The sequence below is a fragment of the Scaptodrosophila lebanonensis genome, unplaced genomic scaffold (genome assembly GCF_003285725.1).
Source record: "Scaptodrosophila lebanonensis strain 11010-0011.00,11010-0021.00 unplaced genomic scaffold, SlebRS2 tig00000131-arrow-arrow-pilon, whole genome shotgun sequence".
Classification (NCBI taxonomy): Eukaryota; Metazoa; Arthropoda; class Insecta; order Diptera; family Drosophilidae; genus Scaptodrosophila; species Scaptodrosophila lebanonensis.
Window position 1 is genome coordinate 1,482,126 of NW_022060584.1, and position 22,686 is coordinate 1,504,811.

General features: G+C 33.9%; 1 protein-coding gene across 7 annotated transcripts; it reads right to left on the reverse strand.

Moving 5' to 3' along the window:
- Window positions 1-333: 333 nt before the first annotated feature.
- On the reverse strand, window positions 334-20,980 carry LOC115629055 (sodium/potassium-transporting ATPase subunit beta-2). Of its 7 annotated transcripts, none has more exons than XM_030525366.1 (7): window positions 20,883-20,980; window positions 20,599-20,773; window positions 3,460-3,600; window positions 3,274-3,393; window positions 1,563-1,855; window positions 1,331-1,499; window positions 334-1,262 (listed from the first exon to the last, which is right to left on the reverse strand). In XM_030525366.1, the coding sequence occupies exons 2-7, from the start codon at window positions 20,741-20,743 to the stop codon at window positions 1,159-1,161; spliced, it is 972 nt and encodes a 323-aa protein (XP_030381226.1). In that variant the 5' UTR covers window positions 20,744-20,773; window positions 20,883-20,980; the 3' UTR covers window positions 334-1,158. The 7 variants fall into 7 exon arrangements, with proteins under 7 accessions (XP_030381226.1, XP_030381228.1, XP_030381229.1 ...); XM_030525368.1 differs by lacking the exons at window positions 20,599-20,773; window positions 20,883-20,980 and adding exons at window positions 9,757-10,106; window positions 12,763-12,889; XM_030525369.1 differs by lacking the exons at window positions 20,599-20,773; window positions 20,883-20,980 and adding exons at window positions 9,757-9,999; window positions 12,763-12,871.
- Between the last annotated feature and the right edge of the window lie 1,706 nt (window positions 20,981-22,686).

The following is a 22,686-nucleotide window of genomic DNA, read 5'->3' on the forward strand; positions in this document are numbered from 1 at the left end:
ACTGACCGCAAAGATTTGTGATTTCAATCTGTGATAGGGACGAGCAAGCGCGCTCTATCTTATCTTATCTTATCTTATCGTATCGTATCGGGTATATTGTATTTTGTATGTTGTGAGTACGGCAATTCAAATTTACGTAACCCTGACGTAGACAGCTTTTGAGAAAACCCATGATTGGTTGGTTATCTGGAAAAAAAGTAGAACTTGTAATGCATTCGATTTGTTGTTGTTCTTTTTGGTACAATTTTTTCTTTCAACGTTTTATTGAAAATGTTATTGAAGTGTTGGATTTTGTTTGTTTGTTGTTGTTGCTTCACATTTAACATTAGAAACTTACAAATTATCTGCACGAACACTTTATTTTGTTTCCCATTCTGATTGTTTCACATTGCTTAATATTTGTAGTTGTAGAGAAATTTAATACGTACATCTAAAAATATGCAAAAATTGGTTGTTTGTGTTGTTTGGAAATATATAATTGTAAATATGTTTAGATTTAATTTGAAAATTTGTAGACTTTGAATTTTTTGTTTATTATTAAGGGAGAGGAGTTTTGGCGCCAAATTCTGGTCAGCAGCTTAGTTTGCAAAGTTTGGTCAAACAGTTCACATTAAATATTAAATTTTAAATCGTTTTAATATACTTAACAGGCCCTCTTACTCGTCTTTAAATGGCAGTTGAATTTTGTTATATTTATAAGCAATAACAGGTTAAGAATTTGTCGTAAATGAGATTCGTACTTGGTTAGTTAGCAATACAATTCATTGTTCAATTGCGATTCTTTTTCATTTTTAAATAATTTTATTCACAAACTCTGCATGTCACTCAGCAATATTAGTTAAATTTAGTTAATTGTATTTGTAATGCAAAAATTGCTCATAATTATTAGAATCAGCTTAGTTGGTAGACTATATATTTCTTTTTGTCTATAGGTATAAATGGTATATAATAAGAAGCTACATTCAAAAATTTGACTATCCAAAAAGTGTGTTAGTTTTTCAAAGTATCTTTCTATTTGCATTTCTTGGTTTTTTATAGAAAGTTAATGCCTCTCGCAGACAGAAAAAGTGTGTGTGTTTTGGTGTTCCTCTTGCTCTATATATCAGACTGTTAAGTGTCTGCTACTCTATCATCTAATAACGCCCCTGATCGTCCACATTAATCGATCAAGAGCTCATAGTGTACGGAGCCAATTCTCTCCTTGCGATCGTGAATAATGTTGCGGGCCCATGCTTTGCACTCCACATTGATGATAATGCCACCTAATGGGCAAAGTTATAGGTTTCATGTTAGATCGGAAATAGTTAATTAGAGGCCAAATGATACTCACGCTTGGGGCGCTGGAAGTGCACCGCCACTAGTGGACTCAAGTAGCCCTCGGAGTTCTGATACGGATAGAAGTAGCCGGGGAAGCCGCGTATCGGCAAATAGTTGATGGCGCCAATGTTCTCCTGATCGGCAGGGTTCTCACCCTCACAGGACACCCAAATGGTATTTAGCTACCGAAGGAAATGCAGCTTTAGAACGACAATCTTTAAACGCAGTATGTATTTGTAACCCACCTTGTGCGCCTGCGTCTTTTCGATTTCACTAATGTAGGTCTTCAGACTGCCGGGCATGTTCTCGGGCAAATCGTTCGAGTTGTTGTAGTACTCTGGTATCCAGCCATAGATTTTGTTCAGCTTCAGGAAGATGCAGGGCGAGCTTTTGTGATAGCTGTAGTTGTTCTCCTTTGTGCAGGGGGACCACGACTTGATGTCCACATCGCACACCTGGCCCTTTGGCGGTGGCTGATTGTAATCGCAATTGTAGATGTTCTGGCCACGACCATGTGTCAGGCCAGGCACTTTGTAAACTGTTTAATGGCAGAAGAAGAAAAGGCCATTAATAAAGTCCAGTAATTTCAGAAAAAGTACTATAATCCTAAACGTAAACTCCTCGCCATTTTATTCTGTTGTCCATTTTTTGTTAACTTTAAAATGTATGTGCAACTCTTACTAAAGCAGCAGGAAATGAATCAGCAAAGGCTTAAGTACCATTTCACATATTTTGTGAGGCAATGTATCTGAGTTATGGTCGTAAAAGCGACAAATCTATTTATACTTAGAAGAATGTCAATTTCGAAAAATAGAAAAGGCTTTGCAAAAATGTAGCTTTCTAATCTAATTGCAATTAGTTAAACAATTTTATTAATTGATGTGCAAATTATTTACAGCAGTTCAATTTGCTGGCCTAAGTCAAATTCAAAATGTTTCAAGATTTAAGTGAAATAAAAATCTCCAAAGCTATTAACACGTTCTCTAACAGTTTTCTTTTTTAATGTGAGAGCATTTGTTTGTCTGTACGAATGCACTATTTGTATTCAGTATATATCTGTAAATCAGTATATAAATATAAAAGCTAAATTATTTAAAATATAACTTAATCCCCACCACTTTAACGTTGCAAATTTATAAGCAAGTGGTCCCATGCGAGCAATTGTTTGTCTGTATGAACTTTTATACATCTTTTATATACATATCTAAAAATATTGGTTTCTACATTTACGGCCAAATACATAATAAAGTAAATTAGTTTTTAGGCAAACATAATCATCGAAAATGGCTGCGATGCAAAATCTTGAAGCACATCTAATTAATAAAGACCAAAATTTAGTCGAAAAGGGTTTCTTCAATAATAGATACTATTAGTGAGCTATTAAGCTGGTATTCGGCTGGCCCTTTGAGCGCACATTTTGGTCAGTTCTTCGACTGATGTTTGTCAAGTTCAGTATAAAATATGTAATGTTTGTTTTTAGGCCCGAAACTTGATACATTGTTAATTTGGAAACTTTAGCCATCGAGCCAAATACAATAAGAACTTTTTCAGTGACCTTGGCTACCCATGGCTTGGTTCTCACAGTTACAGAGAGCTTAACCCAAAAACCTATAAACTAATAATATTTTTTTGAAAATATTTGGCTTAGCAACGAGACATTGTTTGACCCCATTTGGTATTAGGAGCAGATGGAATCGATGTACAAAAATCTCAGCGCCTTCAGCATAACTAGTTGTTGCCGTGGGCTAGAAAATCGATAGTATTTTATTTTAATTAAAATACATGCATTTATGCAAAGCGAGTCGCGTGTCGTCAACCCTATTCCCATTACCCATTCCCCTAGTAACACAATAAAGCAGTCCATGGCCGTTTTGAACATAAACCTATGGCACATGCACGCAATTAATGTGCAATAATGGCGATGTGGCATGCCCCCCACACGTGCAACACACGCACCTGCCAGAAAATCATCCAGCGAGTCCGTCCAATGCTTGTAGTTTTCATGCTGCGTTCCCTTGTACCAAATCAGTGTGCTCTCCACATTGTCCACCGGAGGCAGTGGACGGAATCCAAGACCTGAAACGAATTCAAAATGAGTTGCCAAAAAACAACAACTATTTCATTCGGCTGTTCACCGCTTACCTGGATTTGTGCCAATTAACGAACTATCCAGCGTCCATTTGGGTATGCGCGGATCTAGGGTCTGGAAGAAGGCCCACATACAAATGGCCACCAAGGCGCCGAGCACGCCATAGAAAGCAATGTAGAAGATGCCGATCTTAGCTGCAATTATTTAAAAAATATGGCTGATTAGATTACTATTATTATTTATGTATTAAGAAGAAAACTCAATCAAGAAAAGATTCCTAAATGAAGCAGAATGCTGCGCTCTCAATTGAGTTGATCGAATTAATCACTTGAAGACTGACTGAGTGACTGCTTCGAGCACGCCCAGCTCAGACAAAAGTCACATGTGGGTTAATTTTTAAATTAATTGCCTCGTTGTCGTCAACGTCGTCGTCGGCGTCGGCGTCACAAGGGCCACAACTTGTGTGTTGTAGAGCGTTATTTTGTTTATGTAGATAACTGCTGGTCGGCATTGAATTACCGTAATGAGAAAATAAACAAATAACAATAACTGTCGCCAACAGCTCCACTCAAATTCACAGAAAACAACACACTGACGCCCAACTGAAAAATATTGCTGTTTTCCAAATAAATTCGCTGTGAATCATATCAAGCTTTAATAAGATATTTGCTCTCTCCAAACTGAAGCTTTGAAAAGTGCATTTGTGTATCTCCATAAGAGCTGACCTAAAAACAAGGCTCAAGAGCATCAAAGAGAAAAGAGATCAAGAGCTGATCAAATTTGAAATTAAGAGCGCGCGCACACACACATCTGCATCTGTGTTGCCAGCAACATAACCTCAACTTGGCCAACTTCTTCACTTTCGTAAGTGTTAGTGGTAATGGCTTGCAATAGAAAATGCGAGAGAACAGACAGAGAGAGAGAGATAGAGAGAGAGAGAGAGGGAGAGAGAGAGAGAGCACAAGATCGGAGTGTGAATTGACTGCCATAAAATATTAAAACAATGCAATATTTTGAAATATTAAAAAAAAACTATTGACAATCCGGAATAAATTAATGTGCTGTAATAGTTGATAGTACTTTAGCTGTAAATATCTGCATATTACGCAAAATTGGAAACTCGAAAAGGAGTTGTTCCTCTCATTTATGCAAATCAATTCAGATTCACGCCTTTGTTTCAGAGTTTCTTTTGGATAAGATGTGGCTTAGGGAACTGCAATTTGTTTATCTTAGAGAAAAAAGCTGCTTAAATATTTTCAATAATTAATTCAATGTCGAAAGGGCTCAGCTATTGAACTGTAATTTCTCCGAAAATCCATTGTATTATTTTTAATATACATATGAATATAAAAATTCTTATATTAATGTGGTACTCATCGAATCATACGGTTGTGTCTTTAAAATAAAGTTAAAATAAAGTTTATATTGTCATGTTCCTTGGATGGCAATAAACTAAGCATTTGCGATGCATTTCAAAAACAACTGTATATTCAAAAACTGTTAACAACCTTTTTGGATAACCATGGAATCAGTTTTAAAGATGAACATAATCTGAGAAAGCGTCTGCAAAACTTCAATACATTTTTGAAACCAAAGCCACTAGCATTCCAACTCACAAAGTAAACCCAATTATATAATACTTGTATTGTTTTAGGATTTTTTGTTGATATGCTATTCTTAGTTTGCTTTTTCTTCTTTCCCTATACCAACTCCGTTCTGCTCGAATATGGAATAAAATCAATCAATTTTATAATTATATTTTATTCAGAAAAGTTTCCAGTTCATATCAAAATAAATTTAATGCCATTGTTGTGTCACGATCATGCTTTCAATTTTGTTATTTCCCAACATCTTTTATCAACAACTACTGATTAGACAACATATCTGTCACTTCTTTTCCCAAACTAAATGATATTTTACGAAATTTACTCGTTAATATCCACAATTTTAAAAAAGTTTCTTGCTTGCTTTGAAGAGTTTTTTCAAATTGATTTTCTGGAAAGCTAAAAATCACAATTCAATTCCAGGTTCGCTGTTAGAGAGGTTCAAAATATATACTATAGTGGAACTAAAACTGATACAAGAAATTATATCATTTTTCACAAATCGGGAAGCCGAGCCAAAACTATTTACTATTTAAATTTGATTGAAATAGGAATCAGAAACATGTTTGATTATCTATTTTCTACAAAAATCAGAGAGTTATATGTACATTACAAATTAAAAGAATAATTTCTGATTATGTATTATTAAGAATCTGTAAGAGTAATACAATAATACATTTTCAGAATGTAAAAGTATAAGAAAAAGATTCGCATCTATTGATCTATTTGCACAACAACATTATACAAAACCTATTTATAATGTTTATGACACTTTTTAAGGAATAAGAAATTAAACTAGAATTAGGGAAAGGTAGTTCAACCAGCAAGTGAAGAAAAAGAAAAGCTCAAAAGATACAAGCTGATAGAATACATCAAAATTTATTCTAGTTCTGTTTATTGAAATTATAAACAACTTTTCTATAACAACTTGACTTAAATCCTGTGACACTAATAATCTCAACAATTGATAAACCGATAATTGGGGAAAATATAGGTTGAGTAAGTTGGCTTTTCAAAAATTGGAGCTAGCTTTGCTTTCAAGATTATTTTGATTAGATTTCTTCAGATGACGAACATCCACATTTGGACGAAATAATTACCATTAATTTAAAATAAAACTAAAATATTGGATAAATATGAAGACGCCCTAAATAATGAAGAAAACGATGTTTGGTTCCTCGAAAATATGGCAGAAATATAGCTTTCTAGTATTTTCAAAAATGTTAGATATTCCCTATTTATAGTTCATCGTTTTTCTTGTCTTTGGGCCTTTGACATTTGCCAAGAATTGAGAAAATTATTTTTAAATGGCTGCGAAAAGGCCAAATACGCTTAACGCAGCTGGTAATTCTCATCTTACTCATCTTCTCATGCCACATATATCTGCAAAATAATTTATTTTCTTTATTGCAGCAATAAAAGGCATCGATTTTTCCGCCAAATGATGTAAGCGTTCGCCTTGGGATAACCCAAATAACCCAAAGAACAAACTTCAAAACACTGGTAGAATACCGAATACAGGAGAGAGAAAATAAAGCCAACAACTACTATAAGCATCTACTTATTTGCCGCATATTTACATAAATAGTGCCAACGACGACAACAGCATAATCTCAAATATTCTCATATTGTCGCAATTGCCAAAAAGAAAAGCTGCGAAAAGTGGCAATGGAATATTTAATAATCAGCAAGATTTCAAGGATAAACGCGACTAAAACGATTCACAGCCTTTGCCAAAAGCGCAGAAACATTTCATTAAGAGTTTGGCAATGAGATTGAAATCGAAGTTTAAAAAAAATAATAAAGGGTTAACAAATTACATTTATATATTTAATAGTGGCACTTTTTCTAAAAGTTCTCTAGCATACAAATTTAAGCCTCAAGCCCCCAAAATGTTTTTATGGGTTAAATTTTGATGTTCATTATATATGACAGAAAAGTTATTCGTGCCAAGATTCAATGCCTTAGTTTTTCTCACAATACTCTACAAAAACGGCAATCATAACCAGACTGGACAGTACGAATCTGTGTACTGTACATATGATAATATTATTGATTAGTTGATTACAAGAAAAGTACAGGGAGACAGAGGACTTCAACAAGAGACCCATTCTGCAGTTTGATTTTGTTTGGCACTTTGGAGCCATCTTTTGTAATCAATAAGAAGAGCCAACTCCCGAATGCTGGGTTCGTTTTCCAAGTCCTGTCATTATCCGTATCCCATTCTGACAAAAGTGGTTGATTGTTTTCTTAGGACTTTATTGTGGCGATAAGGCTCCTTTGGAAACCTTTCCGTGCACACTCGTCCGCTTTTTTGCTGTTTTCTCTAAGGATTTAATCATTGCCTGTGCCTGAAAGACGCTGCACCAGTGAGGCATTCTTAATGACAGCAAAGATGGCATTTTCTTATAATTTCGAGCCTTCTAAGCAGTTCGAAAGACACTTCCAGAGAGTGTTGGAAAATCAATAGTGAGATTTTAACATTTCCAGTCAGCTAATGCTGCACGTCATCGGCGCTTATCAATTCAATTCTTAATGCATAAACTATATAATTGTTGTTTGTATTTAACTAGACATTGAGTAGTAGTAATCTAATTGGCGCGTGAATTATATTCTAATCGGGTAATATCCCACCCAGATAATGGGAGTTCTTTAAAGTCTACAGTTCACGTAAAGAAACAACTCGAACGTTGGAAACTCAGAAACAAACTGGGTCGCAAAGTTTAGCAAAAACAACTCAAAAGGTTTTTATATAAAAAAGACGTGATATTTCCTATTAAGTAACTTGAAGCACTCTTTTGTTCAATATTAACTGAAGCTAGTATCACACCTAAAGAAAGTTCGGTTTTGAAAATTAATTTCCAAAGAAGTTTTTGTGGCATATAAATTGATTTCAGTCCATAATATAAATTTATTTTAATTTAAATAAAATTAAATTGATGATAGTTTTGGAAACTCATTTGTTTGCAATTTATTGGCATGTCTGGACATTCTTTTAGCAGCTTACAAAACTGTACAATAGGAATGGGAACTGGTTTGAAATACTCATACATTTGCTTTTAATAAGTACTTTATGATTATTTTATTGTATTTATATAGCGCCCAATCAGCAATATCATAATTTTAGTACTAGAAGAACTAAAAGTGGAAACTATAAAATAGAGTTCCAGTGAAAATCAAAGGAAGCATACATTTGAATACTTCCTTGTAGGTTTTTTTTTTTTTGATTGTATTTCCCAAACGCTTTCAATATCACGAAAACCCGGTTGAACATAGTTCCCAATTAATAAAATTACATTTTTAGTTCTACAAGCATGAACTAAACAATTAAACAAAATACTCCTGAAAAGCTGTAGAAGGGCAGTTTTAAATATCTTTTATCTTTTTTTTTATAACATCCTATGTAAATAAAATTTCACATATCGCACATTTCTGCAACTTTTCTCATTCAACTGCCAACTTTTGCGGCAGCGAGCTAATTATTTCGCACAAATGTTATTTTTCATAGCATTCCTCCACCCACTAACCACTGCCAGCTGCATTATGTTACTTTAGCGAGTGCATAATGTGATAATAATAATAATAATTATGACTCTTAAAGTATGTCAACGATATTTTGAATATACTTGTAGTATGTGTATGTGGTGTGACTCAACGCTTATAATAAGTGTTTCGCCAGCAGTTCTCAAAAATAAAGCTTACTCGATAAATAATTTATGGCTAGGTGGGCGCTGAATCTTTCAATAATAACTAACTAGAAGTCACGTCTCAGATTTGGCTTTAACAGCAATACTATATTGTGAATGTTTATGATGGGGGGAGGGATTCATAAATCACAATTTTAAGATGAAGGTTATGACAGTTGGAGACAGATTTTGGAAAATCGTTAAGTTTGAAATATAGTATTTAAAAAACGAATATAAATCACAATTTATGGAACTGTGTCAATATATGTATGTAGCTCCAACGAATAAAATGCCGACTCTTTCTCTGCTACAACCTTTCAATCAAAACAAAAAAAAAATTAAAATCTACTAATCATTCCAAGTTTTTAAGTTTTTCGACATTCTAATCATATATGTGCCTTTAACATGGCGCCTGAAAGACGATTTGTTCGTCTGTCTGTATGAACGCCGAAATTCCAGAAAGTATAAGAGCGCAAATAACCACACTGGGAATGCACCTTCTTCTAAGTTCAATACACTCTTCAATTTTTCAAAATTTTAATTTTGATAAAAAAAAAACAAAAAAAATGTATTTAGATTCCTAGTGCTGCTTCCTTTCGTTTCTTTTTTAAATAGGACCTAAGATTTTACTACTTTTTTTAATTGTAAACAATTAATATGATTTGAATTGAATTTTTATAATTTTAAATAATTTTTTTATAAAGAGACTTAAAATTGTTTAAAATCTATATTAAACCTACATTCCAAAATAGCAATCCATTTCTAAAAATAGTATTGTTGGTATATAGGGACAAACATAGGCCAAGAACATATTTTAAATAGGTATAACTTTTTTACACCCAACGAAAGTCGGCATTGTTTTTAAAAATAGGTATAAAAACTGGCCATAAGTTTTTAAAAATAGGTATAAAATGGTTTCAATTTTTAAAAATAGGTATACAAATAGACAAATGCCCATACATATTACTAAGATTACTAATAAGTATGTCAATAACTTTAACGCTTGTTGCCAATCACCTGATCTTACAAGACATTTCGAAATTTTAACAACAACACTTACCCCATGATTTACGATCTCGTCCCATAACCGTGCCTTTCTCGGAGTTATATAAAAATGTGCTAAACTTGAATGGGATGGGCTTGCGTAACATATTCAGATCCTCATCCGTATTGGAGTGTGGCATTGGTACGGGTTTCGACATTTTGGTGGGTTTATTTACGATACTTTGTGATGTGAATTGAGATTCGTGGTCTGTGGCACTTCGAGGTTGAAGTGACAGTCAAGTTTGATTTATGTTAAGCACTATAATTTAGTTTAATAAATTACTATGAATATTTGGTGGCTGTACGAAGTAATTGCACTTTAAAGTTGTTGCTTTAGATAAGGTAAGTTTTTTAAGTAAAGGAGACCTAAGGGTTGCGTAAACGTTTCGTTCTTAAATTGTTGCGCTGTTTTTGTGATTATTTTTGATGGCAATAAGTGAAAAACCTTTTTTGAATAATTTTCCGTGTGCTTCGTATGTTTATAGCATTTATTTATTATCGGTTCTATTGTAAAGTTTTATTTATTATACTTTTGTGGGAAACTTTGACTTTCGTGTCTGCATTTGAATTTATTTATAATTGTTTCTTTTATCTTAAAATAAAGTAAATAAGTAAATAATAAATTGTTTTATTAAAATGTAATACTTTCATGTTGATGATGATATAGTCTATATCTATGTATAGTCTATCGAAATTTATTTTCCTTTTATTTATTTAAAATCATAAATAAACGTTTTTTTTAATGTTTTCGAAAGCTATTTAAAAAAAGTATAATAAAGTCTCATATTATGTTAAGATATTGATTTTTACCAAACATATTTACTGAATAAATGCAGTAAATAATATTATTTGTGATTTTCTTTTTCTTTATTCTGTATTCTAGCAGTGTTGCTAATTTGTTATAGGTTAATTAATTTAAAAAAAAAAATTCAATAAATAGCTTTTCAATTTCAAAGAAAAATAGAATCGAATATGAATCTCAATGTTGAAATATAAATTTTTACTAAATATTTTATTGAATATATCCTTTAAATTTAATATTTGTATTAAATTTGTTATATATTTATTTATATCAATTTTGATGAATTTTTTATAAATTATATTTAAAATTATTAAAAAAACGGTTGATTTCAATTTTTATTATTCATATTATTTATTTTTATTTATTATTATTATTATTATTATTATTATTATTATTATTATTATTATTATTATTATTATTATTATTATTATTATTATTATTATTATTATTATTATTATTATTATTATTATTTATTATTATTATTATTCTCTTTAATAAATAAATAAATATTTATGATTTATCGTGGCTCTAACATTTAGTTTAGACTCGTGATTATCCAAATTTTGTTTGAAATCGTTAAATCTATATTCAATTCAATATGAATATATATCTAAATTTCGCAATAAATTACAAATGTAAATGTATTAGGTGTATTATATAATGTATTGAATATAAAAACTTGAACTTAAACTTGTTTTACATAATTTTGTTTTCATAAAAGTTTATTTAAATTGTTTTTGAATTTCAAAATTAAAACGTTGTTTTCTGTTTCCAAGCAGTTTAACTTTAAATAAAAACATTTAATTTCTATATTCTAAGCAATTATTTGTTATTCAACAATTTGTTCAAACAATAATTTGGGTAAAACATTTTGAACACTTAGAAATCATTTTTTAAAATTTTAATCAATTTATTAAAAATGGAGATTGCGATTTTCGTAGTAATTTAAAGGCAACTTTAGTATGTCAATAATATTATTATTTATTACTTAACATATATTATTTATTTATTTGTTTAATATGAGCAATTGCTTCTATTATTTATTTCGATCCTTTTACTAATTTGATTGTTTTTAAAAGTTGTTTTTCTTTCTTTTCTAAAAATTATTTTCTTCACAATTTGTTTATGCATTCATGCTCTTTTTATATATTTCAGCTCACTTCCACTTCGCTAGCTTCGTTTCATTATTTTCTCTCTACACTTTGCTTGCCCACCGGATATGGTTCCAGGTTTCGTTTTTGGCGAACTTTTGGCGCTTTTTGTGTCACTGCCGTGGCAACAAGAACAATGGCAGCAACAACAAGCAACCCTCTGAACCACTCAAAGCATCAAGTTCAAATGCCTAAACGGCTTTTGCGGTTTCTGGCGCGACACAGAGAACAAGAACTGGGCCACAGATACATATAAAATACCTATGCGTATATGTACGTTTGTATATGTATCTAGATACTTTTGTGAGCCGATGCAACAGGCAAAAGGTTGGCCAAAGAAAAAATATTAGGTAGCCAGCAATATGTTAATAGGTATTTCCGCGTAGCTAACAACGTCTAGCTGGCTTCTCCAATATATCGTGGGCAACTGATAGATACATTTGTATCTTATTTTGGCATCGCCTGCATGTGCATGACAATATTTATTTTGGTTTGCCATTTCGCGGTTTGTTTTATTTTGGTTTAGTTTTTGTTTTAGAAAATGTGCACGCTCTCGCAGCACAGCTACGCACACTTAAAAGAAACAAAACACACACAGATACACACACACACACACACACACACACATTTGAATCTCTTGGGCCGCTGGTGCTCTTAGCGGCTCCGTTGCCACATACAAACAACCACACCTTTTTAAGCAGCGCGCTGCGGTCTTCTGAGGCCTCGCTTTAAAAACTGCTCAGCACCAGCAGTAGCAGCAGCAGCGGCAGCTAATACAGCCATCCGTCAGATACTTTTTGTGAGTGCGTATGCGTCTGTGTGTTTGTGTGAGTGTGTGTGTCGGGCGTGACAAAATTTTGGACACTCAATGTCTCATTGTTTTTTATATTATAATCTTATTTATTTATACGCATACTTAGCTTAGCTTAACTTTGATTAAAAGCTTAAGCTAGCCACACACACACACAAGTGAGACAAAAGGTTTTTCATTTATTTGCGCGATTCGTCAGCAGCAACAAAATAACAACAACAACAAGAACAGCGGTTGTAGCAACCACAACACACGTACACAAAACAAAACACTCCTTCTCTGCCACGCTTTTTAGTGGCTTCGGGGTTGCTTTCCACACACAACACAACACAATACCAACTACCGGCCCAAAGGACCAACTAGCCAAGCACTAAGAACCGACCGTGTCCGTCCGTTAAGTCCGTCTTCCTTTGGCGCGACCAAGCGACGCCTGATTCACTATTTCTTTAAGTAGGAAGAGATAAATATTTCTTATATTCGCTTCGTTTCGATTTGTTTCGCTCGCTCGCTCCGTCGCACGTTTAGTTGGCTCTCAAAACAAATTTCAGACTGAAACCAAAACCGAACTCTGTCAATAACGCAGCCCAATGCTTGATGTCCAACAGTCTTGGCTTCAGAGCCCGCAGAGCGGGTTTCAAATATGGGTTTGGAAAGCGCTTCAATTTATTCTACTCTCTCTCTCCCCTCCCATGCACACAGCTGTGTGTACAAGAGAGAGCCAGGGCTACGCACACTCTCTGCCGCTCTTTGGTTGAGTTTGTTTTGAGTGCAACACTTTTGGCGGCATTTCGTTTCGAGTGAGAATTGGGAGGAAAATGGCTCGTACCTTGGCTGTAGATTTTGGGTTGGGCTCTCCTCTAATCGTACTCGTACTTCTAATTGGCGTGGAAAAATTGTCGCTGTCGCCTTGCACTTGTTTTTAATTAGACGCGCAGCTGTTGTTTCTGTTGTTGCTTTGCAAATTTTGTGCAAAATTGCACTGTGCCTTGAGTACGATACTCACAGATGCACACTGTCAGATAATAAGCAGTACCTGAACTTGAATTTATTGTGCTTCAAAATTGTTTTCAATTGTTATTTACTAGGTTAGTTATAACTTTTCTATATTTAGAAATACAATTATAATGCTTTAGAAGAAAATGCCTCAATCATGGTATTTTAAATTGTGATCAAATTTTAAAACAAAATTGGTAAATAAATTTTCTAGGTTTTCATAAATGATTAAAGTTTCTTAAATTTAAAAATCATCATTAAGAGTTAACGTTATTATTGTTATGTGCGAATGATTGCTAAATATAATAATGATCTTCTACTTCTTTATATATCTAAAAGCTATAATGATTTCAAAATGCTCAAACATTTTTTGATACCCAATATTACTTTCAGTATTCTCTAAATCTTTCTAAAATTTGTAAACAATCTCCAAGGTTTGTAATCAAACATAACCGTCTGCTTGCTCTTAATATTATTTAATTTCTTTTTAATAACAAAATATAAAAATACAATTTTATTATGTTTAATAATATATGCAAACTAAGAACTAAGTTAAATATTGATTTACAAAAAAAAAAAAAACGAAGTCCTTCTTTGAATTCCGAGGAGATTATAAGTATTGGTTAAAAGCTAAAAATTACAAAAAGTTGTAAGTAAAAAGTAAAAGTAAACCGCTCCCAAAACAGAACTATATTATTTCTGCTGTAAGTGCGCTATAATATTTATTTATTATTTATTTAGAAATTTAAAAAGGAATTTAATTTATTCTTCATATTTAAAGCGGATCCTATGTTTTTCGTATTTTTTTATTTATTCTTCAACAATAACTAAATTTTTTAATTAAAAGATAAATATCGTAATGCGATATATAGTAATTATTAAATTTAAGCTGCATATGAAATATTGAAAAACTCTATTAACGCCTATTAACGCGCCTGAGCTGCTGGCTGTTGTAGAGAATAATATGTTTTAAACCATATTTAAAAAAAAAATCTGTAATACATCTTAAATTGTATTATTATTATTTATTTATCATTATTTTATGTGGATTTTTCTAGGGATTTTTCATTTTTCATCTTTTTTTAGGTTGTTTATCAACTTTTGGCTTATAAACAAATTTCTCTCACTGCACCATTACAAATTGCCTTTCATGTCTAAAAGCCACATTTAGCTCTCGAGCGTGTTCGCAAGATGCAAGTGCGCAGCTAAACGTTGTGTGACGTTCTATTTTTGTAGATGTTGTAGTCGTTGTTGCTTTGGAGCCTTACCCTGCAGACTGTTGCATGTGCGTTTACACACACAGACACACTTTTGATTGCAATTGCAATTACCATTGCACTTGTGGCGCTCATGAGTGGCCCTTTTGAGTGTTGAGTGAGAACCCTCTCTCTCTCCCTCTCTCTGCTTGGCTGCGCTCTTGGCCTTACTCTGCTTTCACTCCACACTCATGGCAACAACAACTTGCGTTGAGGGATCAGTGCTGAAGTGCGTGAGTTACAAAAAAAAACCAGCCATAAGCAGCAGAACCTGCTGTTTTGTGTCGGCCACAATTGAGCTGAGAGAAAAACCTGTTTTCACACACACACACACACACAGATACACACACGGACACATACTCCTGCTTTGCACAACTTCAGGCTCAGGCCGAAAAACTTCCTAAACGCCGAAACGACACATGAGGGTTGTTGTTGTAGTTGCTGCGGCAGCATTAGGGGTTGCTGGTTTCTGAAGCCCACCCTGTGCCGTCCTATCGTCCTGTCGTCCTCACGTCCTGCGTTCTTACTTCACAACACTCCGCTCTTCGCCGCTTCGCGCTACACGAAATGCAAATATTTTTACAATCTATGAATGAGTTTTGCACTTGTATGTGTGTGTGTGTGTGTGTGTGTGTGTGTGTGTACGAGCGTTCAAGTGTGTATGTGTGTTTGTGACAAGGATACATCAAAATGTGTGACAAGCTCTACTTGTTTCTTCTTTTTCTCTGGCTGCTTTCCTGAAGTGAAGCACATTCATTAAAAATGCGTTGCTGCAAATGAAATATTGAAGAGCCGTTTAAAACAAAAAACAAAAAAAAAAAAAAAAACAGCAGAATGAAGCGACTTCTGACTCTTTAATACCCTGTAACAGATTGCTTAATTAGTTGAATGTTTTTGTTTTATACACATTTCTTGTCAAATTAAGATTTGTTTCAGTTCGGAACTTAACATTTTGCACTCCTCCTTTCCACAAAGGACATACTACAGTTCCCATTGTCCAACAAATATGACTTTCTGATAGTTTGTTGTTTTAAGGCATAGAAGTTGAAAGTTTAAATATAACAGTAGTAATATATGAAGTATGGGGAGAAAGCATGGAGATTAAATCCAAAGATACCCTTTGTTACATTCGTAAATAGGCATAGGAAGTACATACATATGTACATATCAGAGAACTGAAACGGCATTCTCGGACATCTCTGTGACAAATCTATGACTGGTTGTGAACGAGCTCTCACCGAACCCTCAGTTCGAATCAAAACTGCAAATATTCAGAAGTAAGCAATGGTCCATCGTCGTATTTACAATCATACTCGGATGACCGCAATGTTCGCTAAAATACGGGTATTTCTCGAGTCATGACACCGACAATTATCTCGGCACTTGCGCCGACAATGATCTCGACATTGCAAATTTTCTATTGTTTTTTCGGCCATTAGTTCATTGGCGACTTCATATACAAGAATAAGCATATAAATTGAGGAAACCAACAAAACTGTTAGCGGAAGGAAATACTTTCCTTGTTATTTACAAATAATTATGCAATTTTAATGTATATTAATTTGCTTACTTTAACACTTTGGGTTGCTTTGTTTAAGAAATGAAATCATAATCAAAAATAGTAAATAAATATGTTTAGTTTTAATTATTTGCCTCTTTATTTAAAATACGTACATATAGTATATATGTTCTCGCATAATTGCAAACAAAACTGCACAATACTCGAGTAATACAAGAACAAGAACCGAGCAATACCCTTTAATTGACTCCTTTGATCAAACGCACATGCTCGATCGTTCGGTTTGTTTCGATCAGGACCCAGTCATCATAAAGGAAGTGACCGAGCCTGATCTGTTCGAAAGCAAAACAGTCAAGGCCGGTTCTCAACTCGTTCGAACTCTTTTGCTGCCAAGCAAAGATCTGAATTTGTGGCAAGGGTGGTCGAACACACTCGATGATTACAAATCATAAGCCGAGAGCATTGCTAAGGAGCGCTAAGAATTGGAGGAGTTGTAATATAATGGTAGAATGCATAGAAAAAATAATATAAAGCGAAGCTTATCGGTTAAAATAATTGTATAGTTATTCATTGGAATTCCACTTTAGAAACAATCGCCAGAACCAGCAAGCTGCGGTAGTTGGAAAAACATAGTCGTTTGCATTGTTCTTCAGTCAAATTTCTCTTCATAATCGTAGTTTGAAAATATTATTCAACATACTTGTAGGTTATTCTATGTATATTTTTCAAACAAAAGTAAACTGTAACTATAATACATTCTGATCTAGATAGTTCACTCTAATTGAAATGACATGCAAGTATTTTACAAAACTATAACTTTCCCCTTTTTACCAATTCTTTTTCGAAATTATATTGATGACAACAAAATTTGTGATTCTCTTGTAAGGGCGAACTCACGCCTTCATGTCATTTGCGTTGAATAGTTGTGTAATTATTGAATTTTTGTTAAATATTATAATTTCTGTTAATGATTGAAGAAATCAAAAATGTCGTGAAATAATTTAAAACTTGTCATAAATATTTATACATGAAGTAGCTTACATTACATATTGAAACTTAGTTTTAAAAAGCTCAAGATGTCGTGCTTAAATATAAATAGTTTCCATAATGTTCAATCTTGATCAAAAAATGTACCGTTCATTGGGCATCTTTTTATTTGCTTCAATACATTTTCCTTGTTTTAATTGAAAATAATTGTTGCGGTGCCAAGTAATAGTTTTTACGAACATTTCAAAGTAATTTGATTTGCAGTGCTTTTTATATGAAAGTTGTGTAGATTTGATATTATTTCTGAATCTTGAATAAATAGATTTTCTGAAAAGTATGCAGCCAACTCCTAGAAAAACATACTAGTATAAGCTTTTAAAAACAGTGGTATCAGTGATAAGGGCTCGCATATAAAACTGTGCATTTTTTATCTTTTCCCCGGGAGGTGGAATGTTAGTACAAAATATTTCGAGATATGCGAGTATATCAAGCAATAATTTAAACTAATTCTCTCACGGACTTGGCAGAATCTGCATTCTAAGAAACAAAAGTCCTACCGTTCAAACACTCAGACAAACCATAGACGTTACAAAAATTGAACGATTTCGAAACAGCCCTTTACCCTTCGACTAGAGGGTATACAAACTAAGGCGAACATTTCATGTGTGGTTTTTGTTTTTGTTTCTTCACATCCGTCAGCTGCCGGCGCTTTTAGTAGTTTGTCTGAGTAGGAGGTCGTACTTAGTACATAGCGCCGGGCTCTGAAATAGTCGTAACATGCTCTAATTAAGCTATCGTGCGCTAGTTTTGCATTTAATGAGTGTCGCTCCATTGAGTGGTTGTCGCTACAAATGCCTGGGATGGGTTGGGGAGTGGGTGTGTCGGGGTTCGACTCGACTTGACAGCCCGAGATGGACAACCAGATAGGAAGTCCATTCAAATCAGATAACCTGTAATGCGTTTGATGTTATAGGCTTGTGGCATGCACGTTTAAGGAAGTGCTGAATACCGGTGGTAGACGATAAAAGTCTAGTAAAGCCACTAATCTGTAAAGCCTCGTTATCTAAACTTTTCACCATATAACATTTTATTTCTTTACAACAAATAAATTTTCTCCGCTAAGAGGCAGGCACATGTGCTATTTAAGATGGCTTATCAGTGCTTTCTTACTTTCATTATCTTTACATTTTGCCAGAGCACATTATATTTGTCATTCAAAAACTGTGGAACTGAATGTTAGTTTCTAGAAGAGTTGTAAACTTTCCTATGCTTTTTTTTGAGGAACAATGAAATACATTACATTTCGAAATGTGGGCTTTCATCAACGGAACGATATAAAGTAAAAGTAACGAAGCCTAAAAGGTAATTTAACAAAATGAACTTTGCTTGAAAGATAAAGTAATGCCAGAATTTATTTTCTTTGAAGATAGTAATCTACACTTGAATGCCAATTTATTTTTGGATTTAATTCTATTATGTATTTATTTACAAATTGTGCAAGTCAATTGAAAAGTAACTCTGACCTTTGAATTAAAACATTGTAGTGGAAGCTCTCGCAAGTAAAGCAAAGGAACCTTTTCAATAGACTTCCTTTCTCTTTCTTTCTTTATTATATTCATCGTTGGTTCTAATTAGTTCCCAGAAAGAAGGAACAAAAGGAGCAAAAAATCTTAATAGTTTTTAGTATTCATCTTTACTACTTTCTGTAATAGGAATTATCTTTGTATTAAGTTTTTTTTTCCAATCGGGTTTAAAGTGTTCATAAACGTGAACTTAAGCTGCAAAGCTTCCTGAATTTTATTCAAAACTTTGCAACTCATTAGCCAAGTTATTTATAAATGAGCCGATCTAGAAGTGAGTAGCCTTTGGAATAAAAGATTAAAATTATCGAGCCCTTGGCAAAGAGGAAGACACAGAAGAAGCAAAGGGACTACAGCCCAGCTTTTCAACGACTGTTCAGCCCCAGTCTGGAGTAGAAGGAAGCATCAATCTCTGTCCAAATGATGCATTCTGGAACGAGAGAACTGGTATCCTTCCTAAGGGATATGGAGCTACTTTATTCCGCATAGGGAGCAGATAGATTTAGTGGAATAATATAACCCAAAAATTAAATGTCCCACTCCTGCTGCCACTGACTCTCTCTCTCTCTCTCTCTCTCTCTTTCCTCTGTCATATGTTTTCGAATCCCATAAAGGAAATAAGGAGACTACACACACACTTCCACATTAATGTAAACACTTCATCGAGACTATTTGTTTTATACATATGTACTACTCGTATATGTAAATACCCTTCGAGATGTGCCAAAACGTATGTAACATAGCATAATCGACACATTTCGTATTAGTTTTTGAGATTATGGCCTAATGCACACTTTTTCAACGGAGGATTCCGTTCTGAAAACTAAAAACTTATTTGCGTGAAATGCGCCTAAAGCTAAGCAAAAATATATGATATAAGAATATATAATAGCATATGATTATTTTAGAAAAACACATTTTCAAAAATTTGTCAAGACTTCTTTGAAATAGAAATATTAGAAATATTTTTCAACACACATTTCAAGTTCGATTAAATTGATTTATCAAATTTTCTAAATTTATGAGAACCATTTAAAAAATATTAGAAATTACGGCTGTTATTACAAAGTTAAGGAAGAATATTTGTTAAAAATATAAAATTTTGATAGACTTAAGAGCGCTTTTCATTTAAGGACAATTTTCTTAAAGCTGGAAATTTTTGCTGTTTTCTAACTTTATAATTTGTTTGTCAGAAGGATATAATCATGTCCTTTCTGTCATTTACTGCTTTGACTTGGGCCTTTTTTAATTAATAAATTATTGGCGGTACAAGTAAGCGCAGCTTTCGTAGTGATTTCATTCGAATTGGCAGCTATCTGTGTGGCATCCATCTAGGCGTGCAGGCAAACATAATTTGATTACATAATGACATAATTGACCGACATTATGTGTGTTTGCCCGCCAAAGGTCAAAGAGACAAAACACAGAGCACAAAACACACATCACACATACATACTTGGAAAACAATTCTGATTCAGAAGGCAGGCGGGCAGTCAGGCAGCCACTGGAGCTTGGAAACAACCCCACAGCGAGTGCCATTGCATAGGAGGATGGGTAATAAAAAAATAAAAAAAAATTGAGCACATGAGGCTGTGAGTGCGGATTTTCATAAAAATCGCTAATGTGGCAACAAAAGATTTTGATTAAATGCGCACAGCATGACAATTTTATAAAGATTTACGTGCCCGTTCGCATCGAGTGCTTTACGTAACCCACGAAATACTTGTAATATGCCCCTCTCCTTTTCTCATTCACTTACCCCAGCTCTCGATGGTGCGCCCAAAATAGGAGTTATCGTCGACATCGTGGATCATTTGTTTCAACGATTTCTTTTTGGGACGCTCTGGCGGCCTCGAATAATACTGTTGGAAGCCATCGATGCAATCCTCGGTTATGGTTGGCATTCTGCACACGAATTTCCGCCTTAAATTCTTCTTCAGCGGGAGAAAAAGAGAATCTTACACTAAGCACTTTACTCGGTATCTTAAAGATACTATTTTTGTGTATGTATTTATTCCTTTTTCTATAGAGCGTATACCGTACCCGTACACTAAGTCGTTGTCGCCCGTGCGTTCGCCTCGTACTGCGCAACTCTGATCGACACTTCCCGTTCCAGAATCTCGACTGAACTCAACTGAAGAACGCAGGAACGCAACTGAAGGCGTCGCTTGCGCATCGCGATCATCGCTCGTGTCATAATCCAATCCAAACCAATCCAAATGCCAAGTCGACGTCGACGTCGACGGAGGCGTACGCGTAGGCGTAGGCGTCAACCAGCAGCATCCATCATCATTATCAGTATTGCTATCAACATTATTATCATCATCATCGTGTTACATATCAAATGAATAGCTTCATTTATCTCGCTTTCGCCCGCGTGCCAAACACACAGATTTCCATTTTTCGGGCTTAACAAGTGCAGCGACTTCGCCTCAGTCTCTGCCTCTGCCACCGTCGCAGTCGCAGTCACAGTCGTCGTCAACGTCGGCGTTGATTCGTTCATATGCAAAATTACTGGACGTGTTGAACGCAACACACACAATTGTCACACTTAATCAACCGTATGTGTGGAGACCATAAAGCAGATAGCTACATATAGTACAAGTATATATCAGATGCATTAGTTATCTGGAACTTTTAGCTTAAATTCTGCTCGAATCACTTCACGCGCACAACTATCCGGACAAAGGAATATTGCAGAGAAAAGCATTATTATGTGGTCTGTACACCAAAAACAAACACTGTAAAAACGCAAGTCTGAAATTGAAATTGGGAATGCAGCTGCCTTAAGACTTAAAAGATTCGACAGTCTTTTTTATTTTATATACACAAGTAAACTTAAAGCCAACATAAAGCAGCTAGTCTTGGCTATGGCTTCCAAGTGGGACGGAAAACAAGCCTCTGTACGACCATCGAGCCTTTGGGAGTTTAAACATCGATGTGCTATCGAAATGGTAGAAAACTAACACAACTAGATTTTTGTGTATAGACAACAGAATTCAATCAAGAATATTGTAGGCAGCACCTGCGTTCTGCCCCAGCCATGCTTAATATCTTTGCAGAATATTATCTTGATTTTAGTTTCTAATAGAACATATCACAAGTAAACTTAAAGTATGTATGTAAACTTGTATGTATTTGAATTGCAGGCTTTTTATTAACGTACTTATATCTAGAGAGAGCTAGCTTCCCTTATGTGAACAGAGCACATTCGTTTGATATTATATATACTATACTTTTACAAACTCTCATAATAAATTAACTTTTCACTAAATGAACAATTTCAGAAAGTGGACAAATAGGAGCCAATCAACTAAAATAAACAAATGCATTTTAAAACATCTATAGATATGATAGAGCTTACCAATTATGATGGACCTTTATTTTATCGTGAATATGACAGTAATATCCAAAATGTGATATATAGCGTATATTAATTTTTAATTGTATTTAGTTAATTGTATCTTACTGATATACATTTGGATAAAGCACCGTCCTAGTTCATATCTATGCCTCGATAAGCGACATAAAGTGTCTCAGCTAATGAAGCTACTAACCATATTAGAGTATGGTTTATATATTTAGTAGATTTGCGTTTAAGTTTAAAGAGGAATACCTGAATAAAGGGGAATTTTTATAAATATTTCATTATAAAATCTCATAATTAACAACATTCCGTATAAGAATAAAATTAGGATTCACAATCGCCATGGTTCTTAAAACTTAGAGAAATTCAGTATAGTTCTCAATTTAAAATTTGTCTTATAAGGAAATAGTCGAGATTCATTATAAATTTCTTCCCACAACAAAAAAAGAATAATGCTAAATGCACTATTATTTGAGAGAT